The 13,403-nt window shown below is 47.3% G+C and overlaps 1 protein-coding gene across 1 annotated transcript in view; it reads left to right on the top strand.

The window, feature by feature from the left end:
* LOC119955234 (mucin-5AC-like) overlaps positions 1-12,770 on the top strand; it is a 36,926-nt gene extending 24,156 nt beyond the window's left edge. Inside the window, exon 2 of the mRNA XM_038781266.1 lies at positions 6,541-12,770. Coding sequence (XP_038637194.1) covers positions 6,567-12,089 — 5,523 coding nt within the window. The 5' untranslated portion in view covers positions 6,541-6,566 and the 3' untranslated portion in view covers positions 12,090-12,770. The remainder of the gene's footprint in view (positions 1-6,540) is intronic.
* Positions 12,771-13,403: the final 633 nt, after the last annotated feature.

Raw genomic sequence — 13,403 nt, 5'->3', positions numbered from 1 at the left:
GGGGGGGGGGGGGAGGGGGGGGGGGGGGGGGGGGGGGGTTGGGCACGGCCAGTCTGCAATCTCTCATCCATGAAGTGTGTGCGTGGTCGGTGATGACGATCGCGGAGAATTCCACTCCTATGATTCCTGGAACGACCGATTTCCCCAACGCAAAGGAGTCGATCCTGGTGTAGACCCTGTGTACCTGGGAGATGCAGCAGAACGCCTTCTCCCCGGGTGGGTGAACCTCCACCGCCCCCATCCGCTCCATGAACAGTCTCATTCCTTTGCCATGTTAGATTTATTTTTCCTGATTTGGGGTTTGATCTGTCTGTCCATGGAGCCTCCCACTCCCCCCCACGGTGAGTCGGTGCATATCAATGTCGGGGATTTCCGCAGTGGTCTTTATCACAAATTTGGAGTTTGGAGCGTGAACGTTAACCAGGATTACCAGTGCCCAATCTCGGGCACCGCTGACCATGACATACCCCAGGGTCCGTAACCATCCTCGTCACCATGATTATCGTCCTCTTATTGAACAGTATTGTCACCCCACCTGGTCCTTGTCCCGTAGCAGGAATGGTTGGTCTGACCCACCCAGCCCTTCCTGACCCGCAGTCGGTTCTGATCCCTCAGGTGTGTCTCTTGGAGGAAGACTGTCGGCTTCCACACTTTCCAGGTGAGCGAAGACTGTTCACGGGGCCGTTAAGTCCCTGACTTTGCTGGTGACAATCCTGATGGGGGGGGGTTTTCATCCCCCCCCCCCCCCCCCCCCCCCCGTTCCTGTGGGATTAACCAGATTTACCTGGTGGACGTTCCCCTGCACTTCGGGGGTCTCCCTCTGCCCCAGGACCCTCCAAAGTGGCTATTTGCGGCGCCTTTATGTTCCTTGCTGTCATGTGTGATCTGTCGCAGCCAGCCTCACTTGTCCTTCTATTATCCTCCTGAGCCGGTCACCCTCCCCCGGCTCCCATTGCTCCCGTGAGTGCCCCCCAGTTTGGAGTGTTCTTGCCCCTGTCCCCAGGCACCCTCTCCCCGACGGGGGATGTGCCGTCTGCCCCTCACGCCTACTTCCTGGTGCTAGCTTACATGCCAGCATGGTGGCTCCCCCTTGTGGAGTCGATCTGTAACTACCCCCGACCGCTGCGTGTCTGTTCCTCCTAAGTCCTGTTCTTAGAAACAGCCGGCTTGACTCTGTTGAATTCTGTGCGGTGTTTGGCCAGGTCTGCCGCAATGTCCGATACACCCGGAGTGACTGACCCGCCCATTACAGCACCTGGTCTGCTGTGCCCAGGTCAGGACCCTTTCCCTATCCTGGTACACGATGATGGCCCTTGATTGGTCCCTGGCCTTGGGCTTTGGCCTGAGCGACGTCTGACTATTTCTGGTTCGGGGAAGCTGTCTCTCCCCATCAGGTTACCCACCATCTGGGCCACATATCCCATGGGGGTTCCTGCCCTCGGTTCCGTCTGGTTGGCCCACTATGCGGAGGTTCTGACGTCATGACTGATTTCCTGACCCTCGACCTTCCCCCTCAATGACCCTTGCGTCACCACCGACCTCGCCATCTACATGTCTGATGCACCAATCCGATCGTGCTGGTCTGTCGAGCTCTTCCCTAGATCCCTGATTGGTTGCTCTCAGTCTCCAGCTGCCTTTCCGCTTGTCCAGAGCCCGCCTGCAAGGTAATCAGCGCCTCCGCCAGCCCCCCCACCTTGACCGTTGCCCTCATCTTTGTTTGCCTCCTTGAGCTCCTGTAGTTCTCCTGTGTGAGGAACTCCCTTCATCCGATCGTGACGGTGGAGGGGATGGAATGTTGTACTGGGATCAGTTAATGAGCTAAACTATTGGGACGTGGTACTGGAAAGCTTCGATGATCCAAAGTGTTGGGACTTTGTATTGGGAAGCTTTGGTGTTTCAATATGATTGAGACACATTGAGTGAGTGGAAAAGTAGGTAGATGCAGTATAAATGTGACTTGGGAGAGAGAAGCAGAATGACAGAGTATTATTTAAATGGGGATAGATGGGAAATGTTGGGAAAACAGAGGGACCTGGGATTTCAGGATTGCGGGATAGGGAGAGATTGGTTTGACTGGGTCAGTATTCACTGGAGTTTGGGTGACTGGGAGGGATCTTATTGAAATATGTGAAATTCTGGCGAACAGGGCTGGACCGGCTGCATGCAGGAATGTTATTCCAGTTGGCTGGGGAGATATGGTGTGGAAGAGGTCACAATCTTAAGATATGGCGGGTGGGGGGAGGGGGGGGGGGGAAGGGGGGGGCATTTAGGACTGAGCTAAGGAGAAATTACTTCACTCAGAAGGTGGTGAACATTGGATTGGATTGGATTGGATTGGATTTGTTTATTGTCACGTGTACCGAGGTACAGTGAAAAGTATTTTTCTGCGAGCAGCTCAACAGATCATTCTGTACATGGGAAGAAAAGGGAATTAAACAAAATTCAAGAAAATACATGAGAATACATAATAGGGCAACACAAGATAATGAAACTACATAAGCATTGGCATCGGTTGAAGCATAGTGTTAATGAGGTCATTCAATAAGAGGGTCATTTAGGAGTCTGGTGACAGTGGGGCAGAAACTGTTTTTGAGTCTGTTCGTGCATGTTCTCAGACTTCTGTATCTCCTGCCCGATGGAAGAAGTTGGAAAAGTGAGTAAGCCGGGTGGGAGGGATCCTTGATTATGCTGCCCTCTTTCCCCCGGCAGCGGGAGGTGTAGATGGAGTCAATGGATGGGAGGCAGGTTCGTGTGATGGACTGGGCTGTGTTCACGACTCTCTGAAGTTCCTTGCGGTCCTGGGACGAGCAGTTGCCATACCAGGCTGTGATGCAGCCCGATAGGATTCTCTCTATAGTGCATCTGTAAAAGTTGGTAAGGGTTAATGTGGACATGCCGAATTTCCTTAATTTCCTGAGGAAGTATAGGCGCTGTTGTGCTTTCTTGGTGATAGCGTCGACGTGAGTGGACCATGACAGATTTTTGGTGATGTGCACCCCTAGGAATTTGAAACTGCTAACCATCTCTACCTCGGCCCCGTTGGTGCTGATAGGGGTGTGTACAGTACTTTGCTTCCTGAAGTCGATGACCAGCTCTTTAGTTTTTCTGGCATTGAGGGAGAGATTGTTGTCGTTACACCACTCCACTAGGTTCTCTATCTCCCTCCTGTATTCGGACTCGACGTTATTCGAGATCCGGCCCACTATGGTCGTATCGTCAGCAAACTTGTAGATGGAGTTGGAACCAAGTTTTGCCACGCAGTCGTGTGTGTACAGGGAGTAGGGTAGGGGGCTAAGTACGCAGCCTTGCGGGGCACCGGTATTGAGGACTATTGTGGAGGAGGTGTTGGTGTTTATTCTTACTGACTGTGGTCTCTTGGTCAGAAAGCCAAGGATCCAGTTGCAGAGTGGAGAGCCAAGTCTTAGGTTTTGGAGCTTTGATATGAGCTTGGCTGGGGTTATGGTGTTGAAGGCGGAGCTGTAGTCAATAAATAGGAGTCTGATATAGCAGTCCTTGTTTTCGAGATGCTCTAGGGATGAGTGTAGGGCCAGGGAAATGGAGTCTGATGTGGACCGGTTGCGACGGTATGCGAATTGCAGTGGGTCAAGGCGTTCCGGGAGTATGGAGGTGATGCGCTTCATGATCAGCCTCTCGAAGCACTTCATTACAACTGACGTCAGGGCCACCGGGCGGTTGCCTGGTTCTTCTTTGGTACCGGTATGATGGTGGTCTTCTTGAAGCAGGTGGGGACCTCGGAGTGGAGTAGGGATAGGTTAAATATGTCTGAGAATACCTCTGCCAGCTGGTATGCGCAGGCTCCGAGTGCACGACCAGGGATCCCGTCCGGGCCCATCGCCTTCCGTGGGTTCACTTTCAGGAAGGCCGATCTGACTTCGGAAACTGTGATGGTGAGTATGGGTGAATTATGGGCTGCTGGGGCACTCGATAGAGGATTGTTAGTTACCTGCTCAAACCGAGCATAGAATGCATTAAGTTCATCGGGGAGGGGTGCGCTGCTGCCAGAGATACTGCTCGGCTTCGCTTTGTAGCCCGTTATGTTGTTTAGTCCTTGCCACAACCGCCGAGAGTCTGTCTGTGACTCTAGCTTAGTTTGATATTCTCTCTTGGCATCTCGGATGGCTTTGCGGAGGTTGTACCTGGATTTCTTGTATAGGGCAGGGTCGTCTGCCTTGAACGCCTCAGATCTGTCCTTCAGTAGGGAGTCAATCTCGCGGTTGAGCCATGGTTTCCGGTTGGGGAACGTACGTACTGCTTTCTTTGGCACGCAGTCGTCCACACATTTGCTGATGAAGTCTGTGACGGTGGTGGCATACTCATTTAAGTTAGTCGCTGAGTTCTTAAATATGGACCAATCCACTGTCTCTAAGCAGTCACGTAAGAGCTCTTCTGTCTCCTCGAACCAGCACTGCACAACCTTCTTAGCTGGAGTCTCCCGCTTGAGTTTCTGCTCGTAAGCCGGGAGAAGGAGAACAGTCTTATGGTCTGATTTCCCAAAATGCGATCGGGGGATGGAACGGTAGGCGCCCTTGATTTTTGAGTAGCAGTGGTCAAGAGTGTTGTCGCCCCTGGTGGGACAGGAGATGTGCGGGTGGAATTTTGGCAGTACACTCTTGAGGTTGGCTTTGTTGAAGTCTCCGGCCACAATGAACAAGGCCTCCGGGTGTTCGGTTTCATAGTTGTTTATAACTGTGTACAGTTCATCCAGCGCCTTCCTCACTTCTGCCTGGGGTGTGATATAGACCGCTGTGATAATGGCTGAAGTGAACTCACGTGGAAGATAGTATGGGCGGCACTTTACGGTCAGGTATTCCAGGTCTGGGGAATTCTCAACCACAGAAAGTCTGCAGGATGAGTCACTGAATATATTTAAGAAATGATGTGGCGATGCCGGCATTGGGCAGGAGTGAGCACAGTAAGACGTCTTACACCACCAGGTTAAAGTCCAACAGGTCTGTTTCGAATCACTAGCTTTCGGAACACAGCTCCTTCCTCAGGTGACTCATCTAGTGTTTGAGGCAAACCTGTTGGATTTTAACCGGGTGTGGTAAGATTTCTTACTATATTTAAGAAAGAGATAGATTTCTGGACTAAAGAGATCAAGTGGTGGGGGCGAGAGTTCCAGAGTCTGGCATTGAGATTTAATAATAATAATCTTTATTATTGTCACAAGGAGGTTGTCATTAACACTGCAATGTAGTTACTGTGAAAAGCCGCTAGACTCCACATTCCGGCGCCTGTACTGGTGCACTGTGGGAGAATTCGGAATTCAATCATCAAAGCTCCCCACCACAACGACCCCACACATTGGCTGATTGACTGACCCCACCACAACGACCCCACACATTGGCTGATTGACTGACCCCGCCACAACGACCCCACACATTGGCTCATTGACTGACCCCACTACAACGTCACCACACATTGGCTCATTGACTGACCCCACCACAACGACCCCACACATTGGCACATTGACTGACCCCACTACAACGTCCCCACTCATTGGCTCATTGACTGACCCCCATCACAACGACCCCACTCACTGGCTCATTGACTGACCCCACCACAATGACCCCACACATTGGCTCATTGACTGACCCCACTACAACATCCCCACACATTGGCTCATTGACTGACCCCACTACAACGTCCCCACACATTGGCTCATTGACTGACCCCACTACAACGTCCCCACACATTGGCTCATTGACTGACCCCACTACAACGCCCCCACACATTGGCTCATTGACTGACCCCACTACAATGTTCCCACACATTGGTTGATTGACTGACTCCACTACAACGTCCCCACACATTGGCTCATTGACTGACCCCACTACAACGTCCCCACACATTGGCTCATTTACTGACCCCAGTACAACGTCTCCACACATTCGATCATCCAATTCACCTAGCAGCATGTCTTTTGGGACTTGCGGGAGGAAAGCGGAGCACACGGAGGAAACCCACGCAGACACAGGGAGAACATGCAGATTCCGCTCAGACAGTGACCCAAGCCGGGAATCAAACCTGGGACCCTGGCGCTGTGAAGCAACAGTGCTAACCACTGTGCTACCGAGCCGCGCTATGTGATCGATATAGGATCAGCCATGATCATAATGAATGGTGCAGCAGGCTTGAAGGGCCTCCTCCTGCTCCTATTTTCTATGTTTCTATACCACAGAAGGAATGAGAAGGCTAGATTTATAAATGGCCACCAACCTCGTCCTTTTCCATTTATCTATATTTCATTAAGTGTCGCACACCTGTTTCCCATCCCTTCTGTCGCCTCTCACCCCATTTCCCCTGTTTCTTCTCTGTTTTGCCTCTGTCTCCCTGCCGAATTGAATTTCCTCTTCCAATGCCTTCTCTCCTCCCTCCCCCTATCTCCATGTCCTCTTTAGTTCCTACCTCCCCTCTGACTCACAGCCTCTCCTCGAACGTTTCCTGTCCTTTTCCCAACCCTCGCTTCCTGCTCCTCCCTTATCCTGTTATTTCACCTCCATTTTCTCCTTGTTTCAGTGACGGAGCCTTTGGACCCCGGATCCATGGAGTTCCTGCCAATCATTGCTGCCTTTTTGTCACTTCCTGCAACATATACAATAATACTCGCCTCAACTCTAACAGCGCCAGCGATTGGCTCCAGCACAACGCCATCACCAATTGGACCCATGACAACAGCATCAGCGATTGGCTCCAGCAAAGGGCCACCACTGATTGGCTCCATTGGAGCAAATGTGATAGGTTCCTCCAGAAGAGGTTCCTCAAGAAGAGCAACACTGATTGGTGCCAGTAGGATAATCTCATCGACTGGTCTGAGTGGACCAGAAAGATTGATTGCATCTCGAACAATGATTTTATATACCAGTATAACGAATACTGGCTTACTGATTGGCTCCAATACAATTCCATCAGCAGCTGATCCCACCACAATGTCACCACTTATTGGCTCGATCACAATGACATCATCACCAATTGTCCCCCGTAAAAAAAAAACTCTGATTGGCTTATCAATAGATATCACAGACCCATCAATTGGCTCCTTGACTCAGCCGAGGACAACGGCTCCTTTTATTGGCTCATCGACTTCCAGAACTACAATAACCCCATTGATTGACTCAATGATAGATCCCAGCACAAAGACCACACTGATTGGCTCATGGATCGATACCTATGCAACAGGCACATTAATTGGCTCACCAACTGACAGCAGTATAAAAGCCCCCCACACAATGTCCCCACACATTCGATCATCGAAGTTTCCCAGTACAACGTCCCCACACATTCGATCGTCAAAACTTCGCAGTGCAACGTCCCCACATACTCGATCATCAAAGCTCCCCAGAAAAATGACACCACACATTCGATCGTCAAAACTTCCCAGTACAACGTCCCCACACATTCGATCGTCAAAACTTCCCAGTACAACGTCCCCACACATTCGATCGTCAAAACTTCGCAGTATAACGTCCCCACATATTCGATCATCAAAGCTCCCCAGAAAAATGACACCACACATTCGATCATCAAAACTCCTCAGTAATATGACCCCACACATTAGCTCATTGACCAACTCCAATACAACATCCCCACACATTGCCTCATTGACTAACCCTCGTACAACGACCCCACACATTGGCTCATTGACTAACCCTCGTACAACGACCCCACACATTGGCTCATTGACCAACCCCAATACAACGTCCCCACACATTGGCTCTGGCTCATTGACTAACCCCAATACAACGTCCCCACACATTGGCTCATTGACTGACCCCACTACAATGGCCCCACACATTGGCTCATTGACTAACCCTCGTACAACGACCCCACACATTGGCTCATTGACCAACCACAATACAACGTCCCCACACATTGGCTCTGGCTCATTGACCAACCCCAATACAACGTCCCCACACATTGCCTCACTGACTGACCCCGCTACAACGACTCCACACATTGGCTCATTGACTAACCCTCGTACAACGACCCCACATATTGGCTCATTGACTAACCCTCGTACAACGACCCCACACATTGGCTCATTGACCAACTCCAATACAACGTCCCCACACATTGGCTCTGGCTCATTGACCAACCCCAATACAACGTCCCCACACATTGGCTCATTGACTGACCCCACTACAATGGCCCCACACATTGGCTCATTGACTAACCCTCGTACAACGACCCCACACATTGGCTCATTGACTGACCCCACTACAACATCCCCACACATTGGCTCATTGAGAAACCCCACGACAACATCCCCACACATTGGCTCATTGACTGACCCCACTACAACATCCCCACACATTGGCTCATTGAGAAACCCCACGACAACATCCCCACACATTGGCTCATTGACTGACTCCACTACAATATCCCCACACATTGGCTCATTGAGAGACCCCACTACAACGTCCCCACACATTGGGTCATTGACTGACCCCACTACAACATCCCCACACATTGGCTCATTGGCTCACCTCACTACAACATCCCCACACATTGGCTCATTGACTAACCTCAACACAACGTCCCCACACATTGGCTCATTGATAGACTCCAGCACAACGACCCCACACATTGGCGCATTCACTAACTCCAGCACAACGACCCCACACATTCGCTCATTGACTAACCACAGCACAACGTCCCCACGCATTGTCTCATTGACTGACCCCACTACAACGACCCCACACATTGGCTCATTGACTGACCCCAGCACAATGACCCCACACATTGGCTCATTGACGGACCCCACTACAACGACCCCACACATTGGCTCATTCACTGACCCCACTACAACATCCCCACACATTGGCTCATTGACTGACCCCAGCACAACGACCCCACACTTTGGCTCATCGATTGACACGGGTAAAAAGGCCCACATAATTGAATCTATGATTAGCCCAAAGATATCAGTTGCCCTGGTTGGCTCATCAACTGACACCAGTGCAAAGGCTCTATCGAATGGCTCATTGATTAGGGTTGACACAAAAGCACCCTGGATTGGTTCAGCAAATCACTCCATTACAAAGGCCCCCGTGATTGAATCCATGATTAGCCCCAAATTATCTGCCCCATCGATTGGTTCATCAACTACTAAGGCTCCACTGATTGGCTCATCAAGTAACATCAGGGCAGAGAGTTCAATGATTGGCTCGTTGTTAGACACCGTTACCGTGGGCCCTGTGATTGAATCTATGATCAACCCCAGTGTAACAGCTCCACGGATTGGCTCATCACCCGCAGAGGCCCCGTTGATTGGCTCAGCGAGTGGCTCTCTGAGTGCTCCATCAAACAATTTCTATACAAAGACCCCACTGATTGGCTCATTGAATAATTCTGGTGCAAAAGCTGAATTAAGTAATTCATTGATTTATTCCAATTCAAGTCACCCAATTACTGAGAACTCAATTAATTCTAATGCCAAGGCAGCACTTATTTCTGCAAATGATGCAAATACAATGCTGTTACTGAACGGTTCATCAGCTGATTTCAATACAAAAACCCCAACACTTGGCTTATTGGCGGATTCCAATACAAATGCTGCCTTGATTGACTCTTTAAGTTCTCCCAGTACAAAGGTCCCAGTGATTAGCCCATTGATTGACTACAATGCAGCTCCACTGATTGGCTCACTGCCTGAGTCCAGCAGAAGAGCTCCACCCATAGACTCATCAAATAAATCCATTGCTGAGGCCACACAGATTGGAATATCACCTGATTACACTCCAGCAATGTTACTGAATAGATCACCAACTGATTACAGTACAGCATCACCATTAAATATATCACCAACTGATTACAATACAGCACCATCATTGAATAAATCACCAACTGATTACAGTACAGCATCATCATTGAATAAATCACCAACTGATTACAGTACAGCATCATCATTAAATAGATCACCAACTGATTACACTCCAGCAATGTTACTGAATAGATCACCAACTGATTACAGTACAGCATCACCATTAAATATATCACCAACTGATTACAATACAGCACCATCATTGAATAAATCACCAACTGATTACAGTACAGCATCATCATTGAATAAATCACCAACTGATTACAGTACAGCATCATCATTAAATAGATCACCAACTGATTACAGTACAGCATCATCATTGAATAAATCACCAACTGATTACAATACAGCACCATCATTGAATAAATCACCAACTGATTACAGTACGGCATCATCATTGAATAAATCACCAACTGATTACAGTATAGCATCATCATTAAATAGATCACCAACTGATTACAGTACAGCATCATCATTGAATAAATCACCAACTGATTACAGTACAGCATCACCATTAGATAGATCACCAACTGATTACAGTACAGCATCATCATTGAATAAATCACCAACTGATTACAGTACAGCATCATCATTAAATAGATCACCAACTGATTACAGTACAGCATCATCATTGAATAAATCACCAACTGATTACAGTACAGCATCACCATTAGATAGATCACCAACTGATTACAGTACAACATCATCATTGAATAAATCACCAACTGATTACAGTACAGCATCATCATTAAATAGATCACCAACTGATTACAATACAGCATCATCATTGAATAAATCACCAACTGATTACAGTACAGCATCATCATTGAATAGATCACCAACTGATTACAGTACAGCATCAGTGTTGACTGGAGCACCAATTGGTTACAATACAGTGACATCGTTGAGTGGATCACCAATGGATTACAATACAGCACCATCATTGAATAGATTATCAACTGATTACAACACAGCGCCATCAGTGAATATATTACCAATTGATTACAATGTATCATCATTGAATAGATTATCAATGGATTACAATACGGCAACATCATTGAATAGATTATCAACAGATTACAATACAACACCATCATTGAATAGATTATCAACAGATTACAATACAGCACCACCATTGAATAGATCACCAACTGATTACAATACACCATCATTAAATAGATCACCAACTGAATATTACAATACAGCACCATCAGTCAATAGATTATCAACTGATTACAATACACCGTCACTGAATAGATTATCAACTGATTACAATACAGCACCATCATTGAATATATCGAAAACTGATTACAATACAGCAGCATCATTGAATAGATTATCAACTGATTACAATACAGCACCATTATTGAATAGATTATCAAATGATTACAATACACCATCATTGAATAGATCACCAACTGATTACAATACAGCAGCATCATTGAATAGATTATCAACTGATTACAATACAGCACCGTCATTGAATAGATCACCAACTGATTACAGTACAGCATCATCATTGAATCGATTACCAATGGATTATAATGCAGCATCATTATTGAATAGATCATCAACTGATTACAATACAACACCGTCATTGAATAGGTCACCAGCTGATTACAATACAGCACCGTCATTGAATAGGTCACCAGCTGATTACAATACAGCACCATCATTGAATGGATCACCAATGGATTACAATACAGCATCATCATTGAATAGGTTATCAACTGGTTACAATACAACGCCATCATTGAATATATCACCAACTGATTACAATACATCATCATCATTGAATGGATCATTAATTGGTTACAATACACCATCTTCATTGAATGGATCACCAACTGATTACAATATGCCATCTTCATTGAATGGATCATTAATTGGTTACAATACATCATCACCATTGACTGGATCACCAACTGATTACAATATACCATCTTCATTGAATGGATCATTAATTGGTTACAATACATCATCATCATTGAATGGATCATTAATTGGTTACAATACATCATCATCATTGAATGGATCATTAACTGGTTCCAATAAACCATCTTCATTGAATGGATCCCTGATTGGCTCCAATACGACAACACCATTGACTGGATCACTGATTGGTTCCCAACCAGGAAGGAAACCCCACAGGTCACATACTTCCAGTCTAGTCCCTTTCAGGGGGTTATCAGTGACTCATTTCTCTACCCTCATCTTCTTCAGCATCGCTGTATTTGCTTTCTAGATATTCAACTGGAGACTCTAACAGGTTATTGCTCTGTCTAAGCCATGATGGCGGGACACCTCAGTGTTGACTGGCCTCTTGCTGTGTATTTGAATTGATCAGAATAATCATTGTGATCGTGTGATTGTGAGTTAAGTCACTGATTGGGGTTTCAGGGATATGCCCCCAACTTCTTGAGTTGACAACAGCAGCTGAGCAGCGAATTCAGCCCCGCCTTGTCACTCCAGTGATTCTTGAAGCATTGAGGATCCATTTGGGAGGCTGTCTTCTCCTCCCTCAGGGCCTTTGGCCCTGAGAAGTTCCGCTTTTGTACATTCTTTTCCAACACATCCCCCAACTCCCAATGTTGCATTCTCTCCGGGTAAATCCCATTTTCACGATCAACTCACTGCCAATTAACCCTACACCATGACCCCATTCACAATTACTCTCTCACTGTTACCCCCTCACCATTATCTCCTCACCATGTCACCCCTCCCCCCCCACAAACCCCACTGTGCCAAATGTTCAGCTGCTGCTCAAACCGTGAGTTGAGTGTCGACATTGGGGTGCAGAATGAACTGTTGGTCAAGTATCAAGCTGTGGACCAGTTGACGTCATTATCTTTTGTTGAATTGTATATAGAGTTTATGTGTATTCAGGAGAAATTTGTTCAATTAAAAAAAAATCCTTGAGATGCTGTATTGCAGTGGGAGAGCAATTGGTGAATAGCGATCATTATATAACAGGTTCAATATAGTTAAAGGATCAGAAATAATCAAGCATAAAAATAATTAACTAGAGGAGGGATGACTTCAAAGAGTTAAAAAGGGATTTGGTTCACAATATCGTGGCCCTAACAATACAGTAGAACTGGAGTCCAGAACTTACTATGTCCCTAGCCAAGCTGTTCCAGTACAGCTACAACACTGGCATCTACCCGGCATTGTGGAAAACTGACCAGATATGTCCTGTAGACAAAAAACAGAGCAAATCCAACCCATCCAATTACCATCCCATCAATCTACTTTGTTCATCAGCCAAGTGATGGAAGGATCATCAACTGTGCTATTAAGTGGCACTTACTCAGCAATAACCTGCTCACAGATGCTCAGTTTGAGTTCCGCCAGGGTCACTCACCTCCTGACCTCATTACAGCCTTGGTTCGGACATGGTCCCAACTCCACTTTAATGCTGGGCATATCATCGGTAAGACAGGTGAATTAAGGGTGTGTGTTGACAGGTGGAATTGTGACGTTGTTGCCATGACAGAGACGTGGTTGAGGGAGAGGCAGGATTGTCAGCTCAACATTCCGGGGTGCAGGATCTTCGGGC

Source organism: Scyliorhinus canicula, chromosome 20, assembly GCF_902713615.1.
Source record: "Scyliorhinus canicula chromosome 20, sScyCan1.1, whole genome shotgun sequence".
NCBI lineage: Eukaryota > Metazoa > Chordata > Chondrichthyes > Carcharhiniformes > Scyliorhinidae > Scyliorhinus > Scyliorhinus canicula.
This window is presented reverse-complemented; position numbering and strand designations above follow the sequence as displayed.